Source organism: Humulus lupulus, chromosome 3, assembly GCF_963169125.1.
Source record: "Humulus lupulus chromosome 3, drHumLupu1.1, whole genome shotgun sequence".
NCBI lineage: Eukaryota > Viridiplantae > Streptophyta > Magnoliopsida > Rosales > Cannabaceae > Humulus > Humulus lupulus.
Window position 1 is genome coordinate 16,515,733 of NC_084795.1, and position 22,894 is coordinate 16,538,626.

Consider the following 22,894-nt stretch of genomic DNA (forward strand, 5'->3'; position numbering starts at 1 on the left):
TATAAGTGTTTACAAACTATATTTAAATATAAGAATATTTCATTAAAGTTAATATTAAAAAATAAAATACCGTTAAAACTAATAAATTTTATTATCTACACACTTATTATATAGAAGATATATATATATACACACAATAATATACCTTATGTAAATATTAGAATTGATATTAATGACGTTATATATGTATTTTGTTTGTAATTCGTAAGTCTCTATCGAATTACTCTTTGATTATGGTAGGTAGAAGTATTGTTATACATACATACGACTCCAGCTAAATAATAGTTTATTTTTTAAATTTATTTATTACTTACCAAACATTAAGCATGGAAATATCATGCCTATATATTAATAAATAGGAACGCAATCTAACTATTTTTTAAAAAAATAATCATAATTAGAAGAACGGATCCACAATTTTTATTTATTGGAGTTAAAAATATATGAGATGATAAAAATATAAAATATTACAACTAAAAATTAAATAATTTTTTTCAGTAAACATATGTTACTAAAATTTTACAAAAATGAACAAAACACACATAAGTAAAAAAAAATATCTTCAATGTCTCTAATCTCTATCATAAGATATAATATAATTAACACTACATATATAAATCATATATACAGTGAGTATCGATGGTGGAAGAATTTGTGTAAGTTGATAAGTTGATGTAGATGGGATTGACTATCAACACTGAACCATATATGTATGACTATTGACTATAAGAAAATCGGGAAAAAGTTGAAGAAGATAGTGCATGTAATTGTCTTTTTCTAATTGAAGCAAAACAAATTAATTAACGAGTGTATTACGTGTAAGCAAGTAAATCATTTTTTACATATAGAAAATCTTACTCAATTAGATTGAATTGATAGCCAACTTGATTTAAATTTATTAGGCAAGCAGGATTCGTCAATAAAAAAATTTGTTTTACTCTTATAAAAATTGTAAGAACCAATACGTCGCTTTCTAGAATTTTTCAATACAAAATTACCTATTAATATTTTTTTTAATTCCTAATAACTCTATAATTAATTAATTAAACATTTTTTCCCAACTCTCACATAAAAAATAATTATTTATAAAACGAAAAAAACCTATAATCTCAAATTTAATTTAATTTTTAACTCCAAATAAAAATAAATATAAGCATCAATAAATTTCAATTAAAATATTTATGTAATTAAAATTAAAATTATTAGCAAATTACAATATTTAATTTATATGTTTATAAACTAATTTAACGATGTAAGTATTTTAATACTCTTATCATTACAAGAATCATGACTTTTGTCGGCGCATTTGAGAATTGTGTCAGCAATAGTCGGCACATTTGTTGCCATAATCAACCTATACCAACGAAACAACAAAACACGTCGGTAAAAATAATGTTTGCCAGTGCAAATCTGAAATATGCTGACAAAAGTTAAAACATTTTCACGAAGATATTTTTGTCGGCACGTTTAATGTAATTGCGCCAGTAAAAGTTTATTTTTTCAAAAGCTATTTGACTTTAGCCGGAGCATTATGTAAATGCGCCGAAAAATGTTAGAAAAATGCGTCTGTGAAGGTATTAAAAGCGTTTGGAAATGTGTGAATTGTGCCGGCAAAAGTATCTTATAATTAAAAAAAACACATTTTTTTAGATTTATATAACCATATTTAATTTTTTTTCTTGAATTATATTCAAACTAATGAGTATTTAAGACATAATCAACCATCTGATTTCCTCGAGAGTCTTCCAAGATTAACAATGATACTAATCAACCTTGTTTTTATTAACTATTAGTGGTTAAAGTGTTGTAGTCGGTGTAGATTGTTGCTGATCTAAACACACGATTAAAGTTTCTTTTTACTATATGTTATCTTAGACCTAATCAAAAGTTTGATTACACACAGAGTGTATGTATATCCACAATTTTAAAATTAGTGGGCATTGTTATAATTTGTATCTATCGATGTTGATATATATATATATATCAAACCAACATGCTAGCTTATGGCAACATTAACTAATTATTCATTATTTAACAACTAATGAAGGGGTCGATATACCACTATTCTACTTGAATAAAAAAAATTATTAATTAATTATGCTCGTATTGAATGTTAGTAGATACTCTCTTGTAATTTGTATCAGGGAGCATCAATCTCATCCAAATTTACCACTTTGTTGCGACATTTATTTATTAGTTATTCTGTACTTAAAAAACATAGTTAGATTAAACCCTAAGTGTTGAATATCCATAATAATGAGAAATAATCTTGTTCATTGATATAATGTGATCATCTCTATTTGAATCGTTGCCAATCGATGACACCCTAAAGTATTAGTTTGTTTAGACTTTTATTTTTTATTTTGTTGTTTAGAAATAATGAATGCTTCGATTATTGTCCCCCAATTATTATTAAAAAATAATATAAAAAACTACATTATTTTTACCGACGCAAAAATTCCTTTCTCAGCGCGTATTTGCACCGGTGTAGAAAGTTTTCCCAGCGCATTCCCAATTGCACCGGGAAAACTGTGAGCGGGAAAAATTCTGCCTTGGCAATTGAAATTTCTCGTAGTTAAAAACTTTTGTCGGGGCATTTCACCTAACACACCGACAAAAGTCCCACGTTTTTTTACCATTGGGACTTTTGCCCGTGTGTTAAGTGAAATGCATCGGCAAAAGTCCACGTGGTTAATGAGGTAGATGAGAAGACTTTTGTTGACGCATTTCATTGCATCAGGAAAATTCATATATGTGATGGTAAATGTTAGGAAAAATACATATTTGCCTCAATGGGAATGGTAAGAAATTTACAACTCTATGCAAAAAATACAGTAGAGAATGATTGACTAAATAAAGTGTTACAACTCTATAACTGAAAATACAAATAAACAAAAGGAGAAATAGAAGTAGAGAATAGTGAAATACAACTCTAAGCAAAAGATACAAATAAAGTGAAGGGTTTGAAACAAAAGAAATAAAGATTACAACTCTAAACAAAGATACGAGTAAATATAACAAGAATGATGAAAAGAGAAGCAATAGAAGAAAAATAAGAACAAGAACAAAACAATAAGAAACTCTCACTCACACAACCAAAGTGAAGAGTGTTGGGGATCACCAACTTGAACAAGGTTTGAAACATTTGTCCAAAAGTTTATTTCCCCCTAACTCAAGCACTAAGGTATCTCTCACATATTTTGGAAATGCTTTTTGGAATAATCAAGCCTCAAGGTGTTTCTAGCCAATTGCTCTAGTGGATAGAAAAGTTGTGTCTTTCAAGTGAGCAATAGGCTCCTATTTATAGAGTTTTGAGACACCCTTTGAATTTCAAATTCCACCAACCCCATGGCTATTACTAATGATTAATTGGATGTTTATGGAATTAAAATAGAGATTTGGGAGTTACTTGGCTGTTGGAAATGTTCAAAATTGGATAAAACTGAAGTTTGGAAAATGTTGTCAGCCGCTCAGGTCGCGGCCTGAAAAACACTGGTTGCGGCCCACGATATTTTTCTGCCTCTTGGGCCGCGGCCTGAAAAACACAGGTCGCGGCCCAAGACGTTTTTTCAGCAACCAATTTGCCAAAACGTTCCAAATTCATTCCCACTTGATTTTGTATTACATACACATTATGGAAGTTAAAATCACATCTCTAACAACCATTTCACATATGGCTTTAAGAAATTCATCTCAATATTGTGTAACAACAAATCTACACAATAATGGGTAATATTTGGAAGTTACAAATTTGTGATTGAATTTGTAACATCAAATATGTTACATATTTGGATATTTCACATATATCTAAATAATGTAACTCTCTATTATATGTTACAATATGTGACACTCTTTGTCACATTTATTTAATCTAAAACAATATATTATAAAATAATGTAATATTACATTATATTATATTATAAAATAATATAACAGTAAAAGTCTGACTTAATGAAACATTAGCGTTTTGATTCAGGATTTTCGGATACACTATTGTTAGCGCAATAATTACTTTTTCCAGCGCAGCGAAAAGCTTCGGCAAAAGTTTAACGATAAATAATTTAATTATCAATTAATAAATTTGGTAATTATAAATTTTCTTTGGTTGTTCATAAGGCAATGCATTACTTTCCATTGACACTGAGACTAAAGAGGATGTTCCACAAGAGATATGTTATATGAGGTGGCACTATTCTAAAAGGCTAAAGGAAGAAGGTGGGATGAGACACCCTACTGTAGTAAGGCATGGAAGCATTTTTATCATTTGTACCCTTCTTTCACAATCAAACCTAGAAATGTTAGACTGGGGTTGGCTACAAACGATTTCAATCTGTCTGGTAACATGAGAAACTCTTACAACATGTAGCATGTTATCTTGGTCCCTGACAACTTATCATCGTGGAAGTGTATGAAACCACATAATGTAATGTTGTATCTTTTGATTCCAGGCCCTTCTTCATCTGAAAAAGATATAGATGTGTATATGATTCATTTACTTGATGAGTTGAAAGAGTTATGGGTGATCGATGTTGAAACACGAGATGCATACAATAGTTCTTTATTCACTATGTGTGCAGCAATCTTGTGGACTATTAATTATTACCCAACTTATTCTATGATGTCCATTTGGAGCACAAAGGGGTATAAGGCGTGTCCTACTTGTAATGAAGAAAATCCTTCTGTAGGAATTCAAAGTAAAATTTCTTACATCGGGCATTGACAGTTTCTTGAAATGGATCATGAATGGAGGAATAAATGTGCATTGTTCGATGGTAACAAAGAACTTAGGGGACTGCCGAAAGATTATTCAGGGGATGATATCTTGAAGCAATTTGGGGGGTGTGAAACGCAAACGGACTCCGGCTGAACTTAACTGGTCTAAGAAAAACATTTTTTTTTAACGTGATTATTTGAAAAACTTGTTAACTAGGCAAAATCTAGATGTAATGCTTATTGATAATAATTTTTGTGACAGTGTCTTGGGTACTTTGTTAAGCATAGATGGAAATTTTAAATATATAGATAAATTAAGCAAGACTCGATCTAGCAAACATGAAAATTAAGAAAAAGCTCCATCTTTTCAAGGATGGGAACAAGTGGAAGAGACCTCCTGGTAATCAACTTCTCAGTGTTGGTGAGCGTCAAGAACTTTGTGAATTTGTGAAATCGGTCAAGTTTCTGGATGGTTTCGCAACCAACCTATAAAAGAATGTTAATGTCCATGACTGTAAGATTTATGGGCTAAAATCACATGATTGCCACATTTTGTTTAAGGCTCGGGATTAGAACTCGGATAGCTTGTGGCTAGGCTAGGGGATCACCATTCACAACTGAGGTAATGGTTTAATCTATGTTTTTAACTGAATTCTGTTAGAGTTATAGGTTGTTCTTGAAGTGTTCTTGAGTCTTATAGTTCAAAAGTTGACTTGGGAGTATTAGTGAGTTTCGCATCTAGGTTTTAGCTAGGTTTTATTGTTGGGAAGATATTAAAACTGTTATGATGATTGCATTATTGTTTTAAGGTGGAATTAGGATGGTTTTGGTTGAATTTGGCTGATGAAATATGGAGGAAATCTATGTTCGCAGGGCCAAGTCGCGGCCCTGTTCTTGTGGGGTCGCGACCCAACTGAACCCAAGGCCCTTGGGGGCTTCTGTCTAGGAGGCGCACTACAACCCTCAAGGGTAGGTCGTGAGCCATGTTCCATTTCCAAAGGAGGAGGGCCTCTGACTTGAGGGGCGCCCTGCGACCCTCAAGGGCAGGTTGCGGCCTGCCTGGGCTGTTTTGGCCATGGTGAGTTTTTAGAGATGGGAATCTTTTCCTTAGGGCTCGCAATCGATTCTACTACCCGTTTTAGTAGAATTCGAGGTCCTTGAGGCTAGGACTCGGTCCGGAAGCCTTTATTTGCTCGTTATTGATGGAATCCTATACTATGGTTGTGACTAGATTATCGCTAGGGGCTCAGAACTGGGATCGTGCTCGAGGGTCGTTCTTATTTTACGTTATACTCGAACCTGAGGTAAGAAAAATGCACCTAATACGTGTTATATGTGAATAGGGTTTGGCCCGACTGTTAATAATAATTATGAATAGGGCTTGGGCCCCTGAGAATGATTATGATTAATTATCATTCCGTTTATTGATTAAACATACTTGAATATTCTATACCTGCTTAAGTGTTTCATGACTGTTCACATGGTTTGCGTGGCTAGGGCTTGGCCCCGTTAAATAAGCATGATTATTATTATGATTATGGTTACTTGATGATGTTATGTGATTAATATGTATGCGTGTATGTCTTGTTGAGGTATGCCTATCAATATCTGTTTCTATATCGATATTCGAATACCTGGTTCAGGGCTTGACTTATTAGTCAAGGACGGCAATAGCGCGTTGCGTGCTGGTCGAAAGGCTTAGGCCTAAATCAGCAACGCACTATTACATTGGTCGACCCAATGGTCATTGTAAAGCCAAAAGTGTTTGGCTAGCTCTATGGCTAGTTACCCAGAGGTAAGGGCGAGGGCCCCAAGTGACTCTATGGTCACATAGCTAGGGCATAGGGCCCCGGGGTTGACCCTATGGTCAACTACTCAAGGCAATGGCCCCAAAATGGTCCAATGACCATTTATTTGTAATTGTATGCCTGTATGAGTAGGTTACTACTACTGGACATGCCAGATAAGTATCTGGAGATTTATACTTTCTGTTCATGCACATGTTTAAGTTTTCTTGCTGAACCTTGGCTCACAGGTGCTTTGTGGTGCAAGTAAGGGAAAAGGAAAGCTTGACCAACCATGAGTTGGAGAGCTTTAGTGGTGGTGTGTACATATGTGACTGCTCGTCCACCATGGCAGAGGATATCTCAGAGGAACTAGGGTTGTAGCCCTGATTTTGCCGCTTAGGTCAGCCGACTGTAACTTTTGATGGATATACACCCTTTTAAACATTTGTTTGTAATATTTTGGGATCCCATGTATGTATAAACTTTTTAAATAAAAGTCAACAGTTCCTTTGACTAAAAATTTTAACCCTAACCTTTGACGTTAACCTTAGTTACACGTTTATAATTAAATGATTTGATTAGCAAGTCTGACACAATTTAAAGTACACAGTGTAATGGTCCTTGATTAGGAGGGTGTTACAAGTTGGAAATTACATGAATTATAGGAGAGGGAATCAAGGAAATTAGAAAATTTGGGACCTTACCCTTTTCCCACTTGCTAGATTTCGGCCACTAGGGCCTCTATAAAGGCAAAGAGAGCATGAGTGTTCTCATTTTGTCTTGGTGGCTATCGTGTACTTGGAGAAGGAAGAGAAGAAGAGAACAAAGGAGAAGGAGAAGAAGAAGAAGAAGGGAATTCCGAACCCTAGGGTAATGTATTTTAGTGTTCTTTTCTTTCTTTTTCATCTATTCTATTCATCTTAAGTTCTAAGCAATAGAATGTTTTCTTTGGATTTTGATTGAACCTAGGTCTTAAGGTGCCAAAGGGTTGATCAAATATTGTGTATATTTGATCACTACAAAGGAGGTAATGGGAAATCCTAGTCTTTTGCTATTTTGATGTTGAGTGTTGTTATTATCATTTTTAGTTTGAATTGTGGTTGTTGTTTTGATGCTAAGTTTCGGCCAAGCATGTGTACAGGTTCTAATATATATTTTTATTAATATTGCTATGGCAAATACATGTATTGGTAAGATATTTTTAATAGAGGCATGTTAGGATTTAATATATAAATGGAAACAAGAATGAGATTTGATGTATGTTTCGGCCTAGTGTATGTTTTAGGGTTCTTTTTTTTTAATTTTTAGAAAACATGCAAGAGATTTGTTGTTGTTGGAACATGTAGGATTCGGCCTAAGGGTCCTTTTGCATGTTGGGTTATATTTTTTTTATTATTTGTATTACATGTTGTCATTGTTGATCATAGGAGTTATGCTAGGTTTTGTCTTTGGTTTGGAAACAACAAGAGATAGAAACATGCTATAGGTTTCGACCTAGTGCTTTAATAAAAGGGTTATGAACTTTGTTTGGTTTTCGTGACTTTACTTTACTATTTTTGGGTAATGAGAATATTGTTACTTGTGATATTTCATGTTATTAGGTTGTATAGAATTCGATATGAGCATGCATTGTGGTGTAAGTTTGTTTTGATTTTGATGTTGGTTTTGCATGATTAATTGTATTCTTGAATTGTTCAAGTGTAGAAACATGTTCATTACATTCCATTTAGGATTAGGAATAGGCGTAATCAAACTTGCTTTCTACATATCTCTCGTTATTTGGGACCGTATTCACCTCTTTGGGCTTCTATTGAATTGAGAAATAGGTTTGATTGTCCATCTTTTTGATATAATTTATATAAATATAAGGCATCCTCCTGATAATTCAAATCGAAGCAATTGGATGTCTGACATGGGCCTATATGACATGATCAATCAATAGAAATACTCTAACACTCTGCCTTTGTCATATATTTCAGACATCACACTGGATAAATATCATATTCATGGAATACGATTCACTTTCAAGATGCCTTGGTGGTGAAATGGTAGACATGCAAGACTCAAAATCTCGTGCTAAAGAGCATGGAGGTTCGAGTCCTCTTCAAGGCATAATATTGAACATTGAGAATGCTCATTGAATTGGAATAAGTTCGGCAGCAGATCACGAAATCTTGGTGATTTTTTCTATCTAATTAATGGGGAGTCCGCTTTGAAATTGTCCGCCCTGCACCCACCCCTCAAGTATATGCTACAACAGGAATCACATAAGGTGTAACGCCCTAAACTCCAGGGACCGTTACAGTATGCCTTGTAAACATGGCTAAACTCGCTAAACAAGTCATTTGGCCAAAATCGTGTAACTAAGTATGATTATCGATTTAGGGATTAAAATTTTTGGTTAATATGTAGTGTTTCACTAGAACGTTTACTGTATACATTGGGATACAAAAAATATAATTTAAAGGTTTATTACAACAAAATATTTACAACTAGCCGATCTAAGCGGCAAAACAGGGTTTAACCCTAGTTCCCCTCCTTCAAACCTCAGTCGTGGCGGTTGAGCAGCTGTATATGTACACATCGTCACCTAAGCTCTCCAACTCAAGGATGGTCCAGCTTTCTTTTGCCTTTACCTGCACCACATAGTACCCGTGAGCCGAAGCCCAGCAAGAAAACTCAATATGCTCATGAACAGTCATATCATGATATCAAATCATATCTGGCATGCCTAGCAAACATAGCTCTACTTAAGCATGTAAATAAACTCAGATAATACTAGGGAATCAAGGATAAGAAATCCTACCTTCCTGATTGGATGACTATCAAGTCAATCCTAATCAGATGAGTGATTTAACACTTGAGGTTCTGGAAAACCATATTGAGTGACTGACAAGCAAGTCACTACGGGGCTCAATACCTAAATCCATGCAAATGATGATCAGAATGATCATACAGAGCTTATATCCCTGAACAGATGAGTGAATATCACTTTGAGGTTCTGTTAACCATACTGAGTGATTGACAAGCAAGTCACTATGGGGCTCATTGCCCATAGCCATGTAACAAAACCGTTACCTGGGCTTTCCTACAATGGCTCTAATCAGATGAGTGACTAATGGGTAGTCACTTGCTTGAACAGATGAGTGAGTGATGGGTAAGTCACTAGCTTGAATAGATGAGTGACTGATGGGTAAGTCACTAGCTTGAACAGATGAGTGACTGATGGGTAAGTCACACAAGCGCTTTTAGTTTTCATCGAACTTGAGGTCGGTCCGGCATTAATGCTCTTGTTGAGTCATCTAACGCAGATGTCAATTAGATCTAATCTTTATTGGCTTGCATTGAACACGCTAAGGTCGTTCCTGACTTATGAGTTAGCACTGTATGACAAGTGCCCAGTACCACTTCTGAACTTGACTAATGAGTCACAGCTTCACAGTTGATACTGACACCTTTGGCAATTCTGACTAATTAGTCAGTGCCATGCACAAGTAAGCAATGCTATCAATATATATCTCATATGTCAAATATCCAAAAGTAGGGCATTCAGCATGCTTACTTAACAGTTGCTAGCATAATTATGATCATGCACAAACACAGAGACTCAAGCTCTGATCAGTCTCATACTCAATATTCATGGCATGCCCTAAACACATGTTTTTCATGCATCACATGTATCACAGTTAAACATCCAACATGCATCAAGAATAACCATGCATGTCACATATGGGGTGCAGTTTTCTTACCTCTGGTTCGAGCGAGAATTAGAACAAGAACGACCCTTGAGAACGATCGATCCTTTAACCCCTTAGCGGTCACCTAGTCATAACCAAATACAATCTTCGATTAATGAAAATCAACAAAGATAGGGTCTTGATCTAAACCCCACTTTCAGGACCTCGAAATGTACCCACATGGTGAGTAGATTTGATCTCAGGCCTTAAGGATTGAAATCCCGAGCCAAAAACCCTTAAAAACACTCAAAACGAGGTTCTGAAGAAATAGGGTAGCGCTACAGCGCTGCTTAATAGCACCCCAGCGCTATACTCAGAACCCCAAACCGCCCAACAAAAATCATGTGTAGCGCTATAGCGCCCTCTGATGGGCGCTGTAGTGCTACCCCCAGCCAGATACTCCCCTGAAATCTCTTCCTTCGACTCCTTCAATTCCAACTCAATTCCAATGCTTCCAAACCCCATTTTTTATGCCAAATGAACCCAAAAACCATCCTCACGTGCCTCAAGCATCACAACCACAAGAACCCTAGCCAAAACTCCAATCAATTCCCAACTTTCCAACTCAAAAACCAGCTGAAACTTAACTAGGAAAACAGAGCAAAACAAGAGTTCTAATGGCTAAAAACTCACCTTAATCTCAGCAACTCACCATCTTCAATGGTGGAGCATAGCCCTAGCTTATCACAGCTTGGTTCCTTGGCTTGGTTTCTCAAATGAGAGCTTGAAAATTCAAAGAGAAATGGGGGAGAAATGATGTATGGGAGAAGGTGATTTTGGTGCTCTGTTTTGAGAAGGTTTCTACAGCTTTCTAAGCTTAAATGGCTGAACAAATCATTTAGGGTGAAAAGACCTAAATGCCCTCAAGTCTAAAATAAACCTTAACAGCCACCAAGGGCAAAACCGTCCTTTCGCACCTAATTCGTTAATCATAATTAACACCCTCCAATTCCCGCTATTCTCAATATTCTCACATACAAATAAATCATATCCCATTACCCTTTAATTCCCAGTAATGTTCTAATCATTAAAATTACCCCGAGACTCATCCCGAGCCCCGAACTTAATCCCCTTATGACCAGACCGAACACTTGCATTTCATGATGGTCTCATGCCGAAAGGCTCGAACAAATCCACATATAATGTGGTACCATTCATAGCTCACCCACATGCACGAAAATACACAACTACGCCCTCAACAGGCCAAATTACCAAAATGCCCTTATAATTAAAAATACACCCATATGCATGCATTTATCATCATATTATAATATAATTCACATAAACATGCATATAACCATTTAATATTGTAATAAATCAATTATGGCCCTCCCGGCCTCCTAATCAAAGTCCTCAACCTTATTAGGAATTTTGGGGCATTACATAAGGGTAGATCGATACAATATAAACCTATGGTAAAATGCCCAACCCAATAGATAAAGTACATTACATAGTTCTTTTTAGGGATTGGCGACTTACCCATTCAGTGACTTTGGCACTAAACGTTCCCAAAATGGGTACTATCACGTCGAGTGAATTCAATAATAGACACCTTTTGACATTCCAGCTTCCCTTCTCCTTTCAGGGCCTATCCAAAAGATAATATAGTACTTACGAATATCTGAATAGGATGAACAGCTCCGTGGATGTCTTTGCTTCAGAACAAAACAATTAGGTATGTGTTAACATGATTAAAGGTGTAATTTTGATAAATATATGCTTGCTGTTTTTTTATTTTTGTGATGGTGATGATAGATCAACGGTTTTAAAATGGAGGTTTTTATCAAAATAAACACATGCTATTTTTTTATATTTTGTGAAAGAAAATATGGTCTTAAATTAATTATGTGATTTTAATAAAATAAAATGTTTGCTGGAATTTTTGGTTTTAGGAGAAAATGTCTTTTAAATGAAATAAGTAAAACATGTTTATCAAATCAATTAAATCTTAAACTATGTATATGATAAATGTGATTTTTCCACACTTTAAATATGTATTTTCTCAGTTATACTTATGCAATTTTTTTTATTTATATATTTACAAAATAGTTTATTAAAATTATTTCTAAAGGTGATCAAAAAATTTATTTAATATTTTTAAGTAACTTCAAACTTTGTCACATTCTTTTAATTGTTATTTAATAATAAATGAGATTATTATTTTATGAAAAATTAAAAGCTAACAATTTATTTTAGTAAATTAAATTTTTGTAATAAATTTTATGAATGACAAATATGTGATTTAAAGGAATGATAAAGTAATAATTAAGTGGTAAATTATTTTATACTTGCTGAATTTTTAAGAAAATGGCTATAAAATGAACAAGTAGGATTATCAACTTGAACGTTAATTTTAAGAACACTCTCACGTATGCATGTTACATGCAAGTGTACTTTTACGTTCAAACATATGCCTATTATTCAAAAGTATTTGTTTTGTAACCATGAATGATTAACTATTAGAATTGACATTATTCTCTATGATTTTATGTGACGTTGTTGTGTGAATAGAGCTATAGTGCAACTTGTGCCACATGTGCATGGCTCATGCACACATGGGGTATGTATGTTGGGCATGTGTATTCTTACGTGATTTTAAAGATGAATGTTTGATTATGATTATAGGCTCATTGCGACGTACTCGCACTTTACTTTTGCTTGGACCTGAGGTAAGGAAGTTAGTTAGAATTTTCTATGAATTATGTTATGAAATGTATGACTTGTTATGTTGCAAGAGATAAAGTGCTATGGAAAGCATATGTTATGATAAGTCAATTGTTATGAAAAGTATGAATTCTATGCTCTGATATGAACTGTGATACATGTGCTTGTATGATGAATGAAAATCAAAAGGGTTGCTAGCTAGTGTGTTGAACACGACACAGCAAAGGAGTTACTAAGGATGTGGCATAACTCATAGGGCGGACGCGCCAAGGTTATTCGAGGACCTGAGATCTTGTTTACCTCATAGAGGAGGGCTTACCTGTTTATGCTTTTGCTGGTTACCTCAAGATGTGACATGAACAATAGGGGTGTCATGATCACAAAAAGTATGATTATGATGTATGACTATGATTATGATTATGATTTATGAGTATGAAGATGATATGTTTTGCCCTGAGTTTACAATACAAATATGCTCTTCTTGCGCTTTCTTTGATATTGTTGTATTTGTTGTACTTCCGTACTGAGCTTTTAGCTCACCCCCTTACTTTTCTCCCTTTCAGGTAAACAATAGGGTTTCTCCTTGGCACGCGCAGTGATGTGAGGAGTTCCAACATCTCAGTATGTATGGCGTGGGGTGTCCTGTGAACAAATAACGATCAAGTTGAGCGCCAAGAATAAATAAGAGCTTATGTTATGATTTTTATTTCAATTACGTCAGTGGGACTTACAACTTTATTTTATTTCTGAATATTGCATAAAGACGCATTATTTTTATTTTTAAACAATTGGACCCAAATTGCATGTTTTATCAAGGCCACACTGAGTTTTTCCTTAAAATGATATTTTTCTAATACTTGTGAGTTGAGCGACGTTTTTATAAAGGAATAGAATTAGGGCACGTTATACAACAGCCAACTCTTTCAATATCCTATCCTGAGCCAGTGCTATGTGAGATTTAATTAATGAATATGAGTTAGAGCCGTTGTCAAATTGTAATGGAATTTGTATAGGATTGACTCTTTTTTTTTAATGTTTAAAGAGTTGATAATCAGTGATAGTGAGAGAAAAGCAAGACGACAATGTCTCAAGATATTACTTTATCACTTAAAGTTTGTCTTGAGTATAGTCGTCATACATATAAGCTTGAGAGTAAGCAGCAAAAGAAAACCAAGTTAGTATTTAAAAAAAATGAACAATAAATATGAATTAAAATAGTCTCCTGTAACTGTCCCAAAAAATTGATGTGTGTTGTAAGCCTACCAAATTTAGTTATTTTTATTCCTTAATACTCACTAAATTATTAGTAAAGCGGTAGTAAGGGTCGATCGCACGAGCACTATTAATTCAATTTATTATTAAAATATCAAAAAGTTAATAAGCATGAGAGTAAGCAGCAAAAGAAAACCAAGTAAGTATTTTTTTTAAAATAAATTGAACAATAAATATGAATTAAAATAGTCCCTGGTAACGACCCCAAAAACTTGATGCGTGTCGTTAGTTGTACCAAATTTAGTTATTTTTATTTCTTATTACTCACTAAATTATTAGTAAAGCGGTAGTAGGGCCGATCCCACTAGGACTATTATTTCAATTTATTAATAAAAGGACAAAAAGTTAATAAATGCGGGCTTTTAAAAAAAAAGAAGATGAATTGAGAATAAAAATATAAACAACAATAAAACAATTGAAAATAAATATAATGGTTGAAATAGTTAAGAGGTCAATCTCCACCACTAAATAGTCATTCAAGCATTTTAATAATAACATTGATTTATATTCCCTATCAAATTATTAACCACGCAGATAACACATAAGCAGTCATTATCTCAAATCTTCCTAATGTACTTCATTAAAGCGAAAGCGCTCTTAATAAACTCTTTTAACTAAACAACCTAATGGAAAAACACATTCGACTTAATCTAGCAAAATCATTAATTTTCATGGAGATGAGTTAATCTAAGCAATCAGCCTAGGTTATATTTTTCATCACAATTAGAGACACATTTGACATTATCCTTGATTGCAAATTATCACAAAAACTTAAAATTCTAAATGATAAGGTGAATGGAAACCCTAGGATGACAGTAGACTATAGCAAAACCCTATTCAGTGGCTATCAAAATAAGATTAAAACAGTAATCATGAAATTAAGCATGGACGAATAAAAGCAATTTGACATACGGGAATATAAGAACAATGAAAATTATTAAGAATAAGAAATCTTACTAATTAAGGATTTGAAATCACCCTTACTAACTAAATAAAAACTTAGCTAAACATAATTAAAAATAAGGACAAATAGCACTTTCCCTCTAAACTATAACTCTTAGAGCATCTCCAACCTCGACACCTTATTTGGTGTCACACCAACATCAAATTTGGTGTCAAAAACTATTTTCACTCCAATCACAACACTAAAAACTACACACACAAAAATATTCTTTATTATTATATTATTTTTTTAAATAAATTGAATATTATTTTTATTATTATATTAATTTATCAAAATCATCACAATTATTATATCTAATTAATATTTTAAATAAAACTACTCATTAATTACATGACAATAATACTATATAAATAATTAAAACTCGATAAATTAAAAAATCATATTGCATGTAGTAACATAAAGATTGCATCACTAGAGAAAAAATATTACATTCATAGAAAAAAAAATATTACAATACATTAGATTAAATTAAACCTAAAAGACACACTTGAAAATATATATTTTAATTTTGTGAGTTACCATATTCGTCCCACAAGTGCTCAATTAATGCATTTCGAAGCTCAATGTGAGCTTCCTTATCCTTGATTTTTCTATTTCTAGTAAGAAATTCTTGAAATCGAGCATTATCATCTTCTACCATCTGAACTTCTGGACTTGGCACTTCGACTCGCTCTTCAATTGATGCATTAATATCACGTTCATCTTCAATTATCATATTATGCATAATAATACATGAAGTCATTATATCATGTAATACTTTTTTATTCCAAAGACGTGCCGGTCCAGCAATAATTGCAAATCTAGACTGCAGTACTCCAAATGCACGTTCCACATCTTTTCTACATGCTTCTTGTTTCATTGCAAATAATCTTTTATTCACGGATTTGGATTCTATATCCGATCCAGAGTTTCGCCAGTACATTCAAAGCGAAAGAAGAAGAATTTACAGAGAAAGAGCACGAACATCCGAAGTTGGGGAACAAGGAGAAGGATCTCAATATCAGGGATCACAATATCGAGCATCTCAATATCAAGGACAAAGTGCTCAAGATGAAGGGCAACGATCTCAAGATCAAGGTGAAAGATCTGAAAATAACTCACAAGATTATAGTCCATATTTTGACTATCTTGGCGGAACAGGGAATAATTTTCCACATTATTGAATTGTTGTCTTTGTATCTCATAAGGTTCATTTCTATGTGATTGCTTTCCGTTTGATTTTGGCGTGTTTAATTTTAATTTTCCAATGTATGTTTAAGTTTGTAACGTTTTTATTGTGTAATATTGATTATGATTTAAGTTTATAATGTTTTATTGTATAATTTTGAGTATGTTTCGTATACATTACTATGGTTAATATTAAAAAAAAAATTGGAATGTGATTGTGAATGTTGAGAATGTGTACTATTAATTATGATGATAATGTGATATTTAATGTGTTCAATTTTAATTTTTTTAATGTGTTTTTAAATTTGTAATGTTTCTATTGTGTAATATTAAAAAAATACAAATATTTAATAATGTTTTATTTAAATTATAATTAAAAAAAATAATTTGTGGTATATACAATTTAATTTCTACCTAATAAACTAAATTCTAAATTATATATAATAATATAAATATATATATATAAATAATAATAATATAAATATATATAATAATAATTAAATATAATAAAATAATGAAAGAAAAAAAAAAAAAAAAGAAGTATGCCGTGTGCTACAGTACACGGCATATATGTTGTGTACTGTAGCCAAGACAGCAAATTTGATATATGTATGCTGCTTCATTAGAGAGTCTCATATTGCATATATGCCATTTTAGTGACACATTGAAGAAACCCTTATAGAGTTTTGTCCCCTGAACTATTTTTTGTAGCAAAAATATCTCATGAACTATAAAAATCATTGCAAATGTGCCATTTTTGTTACATTCTGTTCATTTTTTAAGCAGTTTGTTATATAGTCACATGTCACATGCATAGTTACAATATAATGGTCTATTTAACTAACTGAAGTTAGTCGAAATCGAGACACTAAATATACAAAAATTAGTTCTAAAATGCACATACATATTTTCAAAAATTGTCATTATATCACTATGTATATATGTATTTGTCTGTTAGGATTATCGAATCATGTCATAATAGTGCAATACCAGTGCTACATGAGAAAACTGTTAAAAAAATAAACGAAATACAATATAAAGAGAACATTTGCAATAGTTGTTATAGTTCATGGAAGATTTTTGCCCGAAAAAAATTTTTAAGGGGCAAAACTATATGAATAGGAAATTTTCCTATTTACCCTAAAAATAAGCACAATAATTTCATAAAAATATATAAAAATATGAAAAAGAATATAATTGACACACAAAAACTCACCCTAATTTTATCTTGAAAATTCACTCAAAAATAGTACTAAGTTTACTCTATTAAAAAGCCTCCAAAAATAAAGATTAAAATCTTTATTTATTATTTTTTTCTAATTTTCAAAATTACTAAAAAAAAATTAACTATCTAAAATAAAAATTCAAAAATTAATTAAAAACAAATTAATTTAATTTTGCCTTGTGATATTCCCAATAATTCCGTCTTCATAAGATATACTGTAGCAACCCTTCCATTCGAAATGTTGTTGAATCCACACGTGAAATAGAAATTAAAAGCTTATATAACACACACTGCCCACGGGTCCCACGTGTTTTGGCACATGCTGGCTGAAACAAAATTCCCTATACACACGTGAGTGCAATTAAGCTAAACAAACATTCACTTGTGAGATTCAAACTTTGTTGGAGAGTGGCATGCTACTGAATGAGTCAAACACGTGAGATCCATCATTTTGATATAATGATGTTGTTAATTCCTTGATAATTGACTTGGAGAGATCACGTGGTTTGAGTTTTGAGTAAGACATGCTGCCAATTGCTCTTACTTTGACACATGGCATGCAAATAGAAGATAGCTTGCAACTCAGCTTAAATAGCTGGCTTCAGCTCGACGTGGCTCAGCGGCTCAAATGGCTGGCTTGTCTCTTAGACAGACGGGCTGGGCCTTCTATCTATTGGCCCCTTTTTTTATGGGAAAATTTTATATATACGGCATTTCACCAAAAGAATTCGAAAAATACGGTAATACATACTTCTTACAATATTACGGTAAAAGTGAAGCCCACAATTCACGGAAGACCCAATCCAATACGGAAGACCCAACATTTCCCACCATTATATACCGAAGACCCAACCCAACCATCACAACTCGGCCAAAGTTTTTGTAACATGCTGTACTCAACATTTCCATGGATTTCAGCTTACAAAACCGAGAAAACAGGGAAAAAATGAGAAATTTTCTTCTGCAATCTACTGCAAATTTTTTGAATCGATGGGTCTACAAAACAAATTACACGATATCTGTTTTGTGGTAAGTTTCCTTGAATCGATGGGTCTTCTATTTTGTTATTGGAACATAATTTATAGCTTTCGGAAATCATTAAGATAATTATAGCAAAAACATATATTTTAACACATATCTCCACAGAATCATAAACAAAATTTACCATAGAAACATTTGAAAATCCTGAAAACCTTTTATAAAAAAAAGAAACTGTTACAATATTATAAAGATGTTTCTTAGATTGTCTCATCTTTAAGTTATTTGCTCTTCCTTGTGCAGAATTTGGTCATTTAAAAACCAATAAAGGGACGAGTTTATATGCTAAATTCTCATTTTGTTGGGGGATGTGTTATTGAATAGCTTGTGCTGGATTGGGTAGTTTTTAACCCATAAGGTAGTTTATATCCTATTTTGTTTTATAATGAAAATATAAAATTTCTACATATCAATCTAATTTTTCTTTTTATTCATCTGCAGCCATGAATCCAATAACATCTTTGGTATATTATGATGGTCATTGGAATGAAAATAATGTGTATGAGGATTTCAAAATGCTGGGAGTGTTAATACCATTAGATTGCTCATTTACAACACTAATGAATATCTTGTCTACAGAGTTGTCTACCATTCTGTCAACAGAAAATGCAACAATTGAGTACCAGATTGCAGAAACATTGCCTCCATTGAAGATCAAAAGTGATAGCTCTATACAATTCTACTTGGAGTGCAAAAGAAATGACAAAACACTCACAAAATACCCTTTGATAGTTTCTGTAACAGAGAACAACCAAACAATTACCTGTGGAGCACTTCAAAAGATGAGTTCTACTGTTGCTTCAAGTAGTAATAATATAGAGAATGATATTTCGGACACATCGACATTCTCTATAGATGAACCTCAAGGACTACCAAATTTTATTCAGTTGGCAGATCAAATTACAGATTTGATTTTGGAGAAGGAACGACATGAATCAATTCCTGAACATATTGGAACAGAAACTACAATTATAACTCATGCAATTTCTGATGGAATAAGAGAAAAACAGGTATACAAAAACAAAGAGGTTCTTACAACAACAATTGGTCTCTATGCCATAAAAAACAATTTTCAGTTCAAGGTCCACAAATCTTGCAAAAAAGAATATCAGTTGAAGTGCCTTGATTCAGAATGTACGTGGTCATTTCGTGCTGCAAGATATGGAAAGACAGATATGTTCCAACTTAGGAAGTTCAATCGTGCCCACACATGTTCCTTGGACATTATTCTTGGAGATCACCGACAGGCTTCAAGTAGTATGGTTGGGAATGTTGTGAAGACCAAGTTCACAGATCCAAAAACAAATTATAGACCTAAAGATATAGCTAAAGACATGTTGGACAGATATGGAGTTTCCATGAGTTACCAAAAAGCATGGCGATCTAAGGAAAAAGCAGTTAATTATGTACATGGTTCAAGTCAAGATTCCTACCGAGACATTCCACGATATCTGCACATTTTGAAGCACAAAAATCCAGGTACTGTAACAGATTTGCAAATTGATAGTCTAAACAGATTTAAATATCTTTATATGGCTATGGGACAATCAATTCTAGGTTTGAAACATTGCATTCCAGTAATTGTTGTTGATGGAACATTCCTAAAAGCTGCATTTGGCGGTACACTTCTCACAGCTTCAACACAAGATGCAAATAGACACATCTTCCCATTGGCTTTTGCTATAACAGATTCGGAAAACAATGATTCATGGGAGTGGTTCTTCAGAAAAATAAAAGAATGTTATGGAGAAAGAGAAGAGTTGTGTATAGTTTCAGATAGACACGAAAGCATAGAGAATGCTATAAAAAATGTCTTTCCAAATGTAACTCATGGAGTGTGCTCCTACCATCTTTTCTGCAACATAAAGACCAAGTTTAAAACAGACGCAGAGGCAACCAGTATTGCATTTCATGCTGCTGCAAAAGCTTATAACATGGAAGATTTTGAAAAATACATGAAGGACTTGGACAGTTTACATGAAGGAATCCGTCCTTTTCTGGCCAATGAGGTTAAATATGAAAAGTGGGCAAGAATCCACTCCAAAAGTCGTAGATATGCAGCTATGACTTCAAACATAGCTGAATCCATTAATGCAGCACTAAAAGAAATGAGAGAGCTTCCAGTAACAACATTACTCGAGTGCCTTAGAAACCTGATTCAAAAATGGAGCTACAACAACAAAAAAGAAGCAGAAGCAACATTTACAGAATTGCCAAAGAAACAAGAGGAATACTTAAGAAAGAACTTTGTCAAGTCATTAAGAATGACTGTAAGTACAACTATTTCCTTTATTTATAAATACCTCTGTATTAATATACTTCCTTGTTCATTATTATAATTTCATTGCAGGTAGAACCAGCTAGCACACTCATTTACAGTGTACACAATGGTTTAACAACAAACATTGTTGACATTGCAAAGAAATCTTGCTCTTGTAACAAGTTTGATTTGGATGAATTACCTTGTGAACATGCCATGGCAGTCATTAGAAAGATGAACCTTCAGTATAAAAAATATTGCTCATATTATTTCACAAAACAAGCCATGTTGAACACCTATAATGCATCAATACATCCATTGGGAGATCCAAAAACATGGAGAGTTCCGCCTGATGTTGAGGAAATAGAAGTACTACCTCCAAAGGGAAACAGAAAAAGTGGAAGGCCAAGGAAAAAAAGGTTTGTCTCAGCAAGAGAAGGGTCTTATCAGCTTAAATGTGGAAGGTGTGGAGAGCTTGGGCACAACCGAAAAACCTGCACAAACCAGCCTCTATTGAGAACAAAAAAACAAAAAAGCACTCAAAGCTTATAGATTAAAAATACTTTTTATTTGAATTTTGAAACTTTGTATGTTTCAGTACGGTGATTGGAACATTACTTATCACTATTACTTGTGATAAAGAATTATGAAATTTTATTGAATATATGGAATATTATAAAAACTTAGGAAAAAATTTGCATCAATATATCAGAATTAATGTTCAGGGCGTTATCTGTAAATTTTTGTTACATATTTGATACAGATATATCTGAAATGAATATTAATGTAACATTTTGTTACATAATTGTTACAGATATGTTACTAGTTTCTCACAGACACTTCCAACATCAAATAAATGTGAAATAAGTTCTTTTATCAGCTTATGTTACAGTTTTGAAACAAAAATATTTGATTTTCATTTGTAAATTTCCAGTCCATTTAAAAGGATTAACTTCAAAAGTTTGAAACGATTTGATACATATTTGAAACTGAAGTTATCGTGACTATTAATAGACGTTAAGTAATGCTACGCAATTTTGCATGAACTTAGGTTACAAACTTTTAACAGATGTTACCTAAAACATGAAATATAAAAATAAAGTTGTGAACTCAAGTTACAAACTTGAGACACCTCTGTACAACATTCCTCATAAAAAAGGGCTAATATCAAAATTCAATGATATGCCACAGTATTCAAAATATTCAAACATGATACTTGCTTGAAAGTTTGCAAAACAAAGACACAAAAGTTATCTTGCCATAAGTATGTATCTTCTTTACAAGATAAAAGCCAAAATGTTAACTACTTTGATGCTCTCATACTTCCATTGCATTAACATTCAACATCTTCTTGCTCATTCTTCCTCTGAACTCCCCATCAGATAGATAGCCTTCATCTTTCTTTCTTTTAGCATGGACATATAGCTCGACTGCAATTTTGTTTCTCTGGAAACTAACATTCAGAGGATTGGGGATATTTTCAATAAGTCCATGCATAAGAAATTCAGCAAACTTTATGATAAAAATCCCACAATCGCTACAAAAAAAAAAACAACAAAATCAGTAACACATAAATGCATATAAACAAAATAATGCAACCAAAAAATAACAATAACTAAAAAAAAACCACTTACTTGTTACTCTGTTGTGGAACCTCATCATCAAACACAATGTCCAACGGGTGACACATATCAATGCCCTTGAATGCTTGTGCATTTAGATCAATATCTTCCCTTGACTCATAAAAATTATTTAAAGAAAGAAACAAGGGCAACAAAGTAGAATATGCTTCAACAACTTTCAACACTTTCTTATCCATAACTCTATTCCTCATTGAGTTGTAGACTTTAAAAAATCTCTGCTTCACGTTGAACTCCCCAAGAATCCAATGATTACAGCCAACAACAGTCATATTAATAGGGAATAAAATGAAATCTACTAGCGACCAAGGGGTGTTACAAAGCATTTTATAACCACAAATATACTCAAAAATAACACTGTTATGCGATATAACAGATCGATCACAGTCACTTGACAGATACACATCATACAGAGCAGTGATAACTT

The 22,894-nt window shown here is 33.1% G+C and overlaps 2 protein-coding genes across 2 annotated transcripts; one reads left to right on the forward strand and one right to left on the reverse strand.

The window, feature by feature from the left end:
• Positions 1–19,010: 19,010 nt before the first annotated feature.
• Positions 19,011–21,477, forward strand: LOC133823692 (uncharacterized). Its single transcript, XM_062256537.1, has 3 exons — positions 19,011–20,837; positions 20,918–21,246; positions 21,426–21,477. The coding sequence occupies exons 1-3, from the start codon at positions 19,011–19,013 to the stop codon at positions 21,475–21,477; spliced, it is 2,208 nt and encodes a 735-aa protein (XP_062112521.1).
• A 440-nt stretch (positions 21,478–21,917) lies between these two features.
• On the reverse strand, positions 21,918–22,876 carry LOC133820954 (uncharacterized). The gene is made up of 2 exons (XM_062253508.1): positions 22,462–22,876; positions 21,918–22,364 (listed from the first exon to the last, which is right to left on the reverse strand). The coding sequence occupies exons 1-2, from the start codon at positions 22,791–22,793 to the stop codon at positions 22,145–22,147; spliced, it is 552 nt and encodes a 183-aa protein (XP_062109492.1). The 5' UTR covers positions 22,794–22,876; the 3' UTR covers positions 21,918–22,144.
• Between the last annotated feature and the right edge of the window lie 18 nt (positions 22,877–22,894).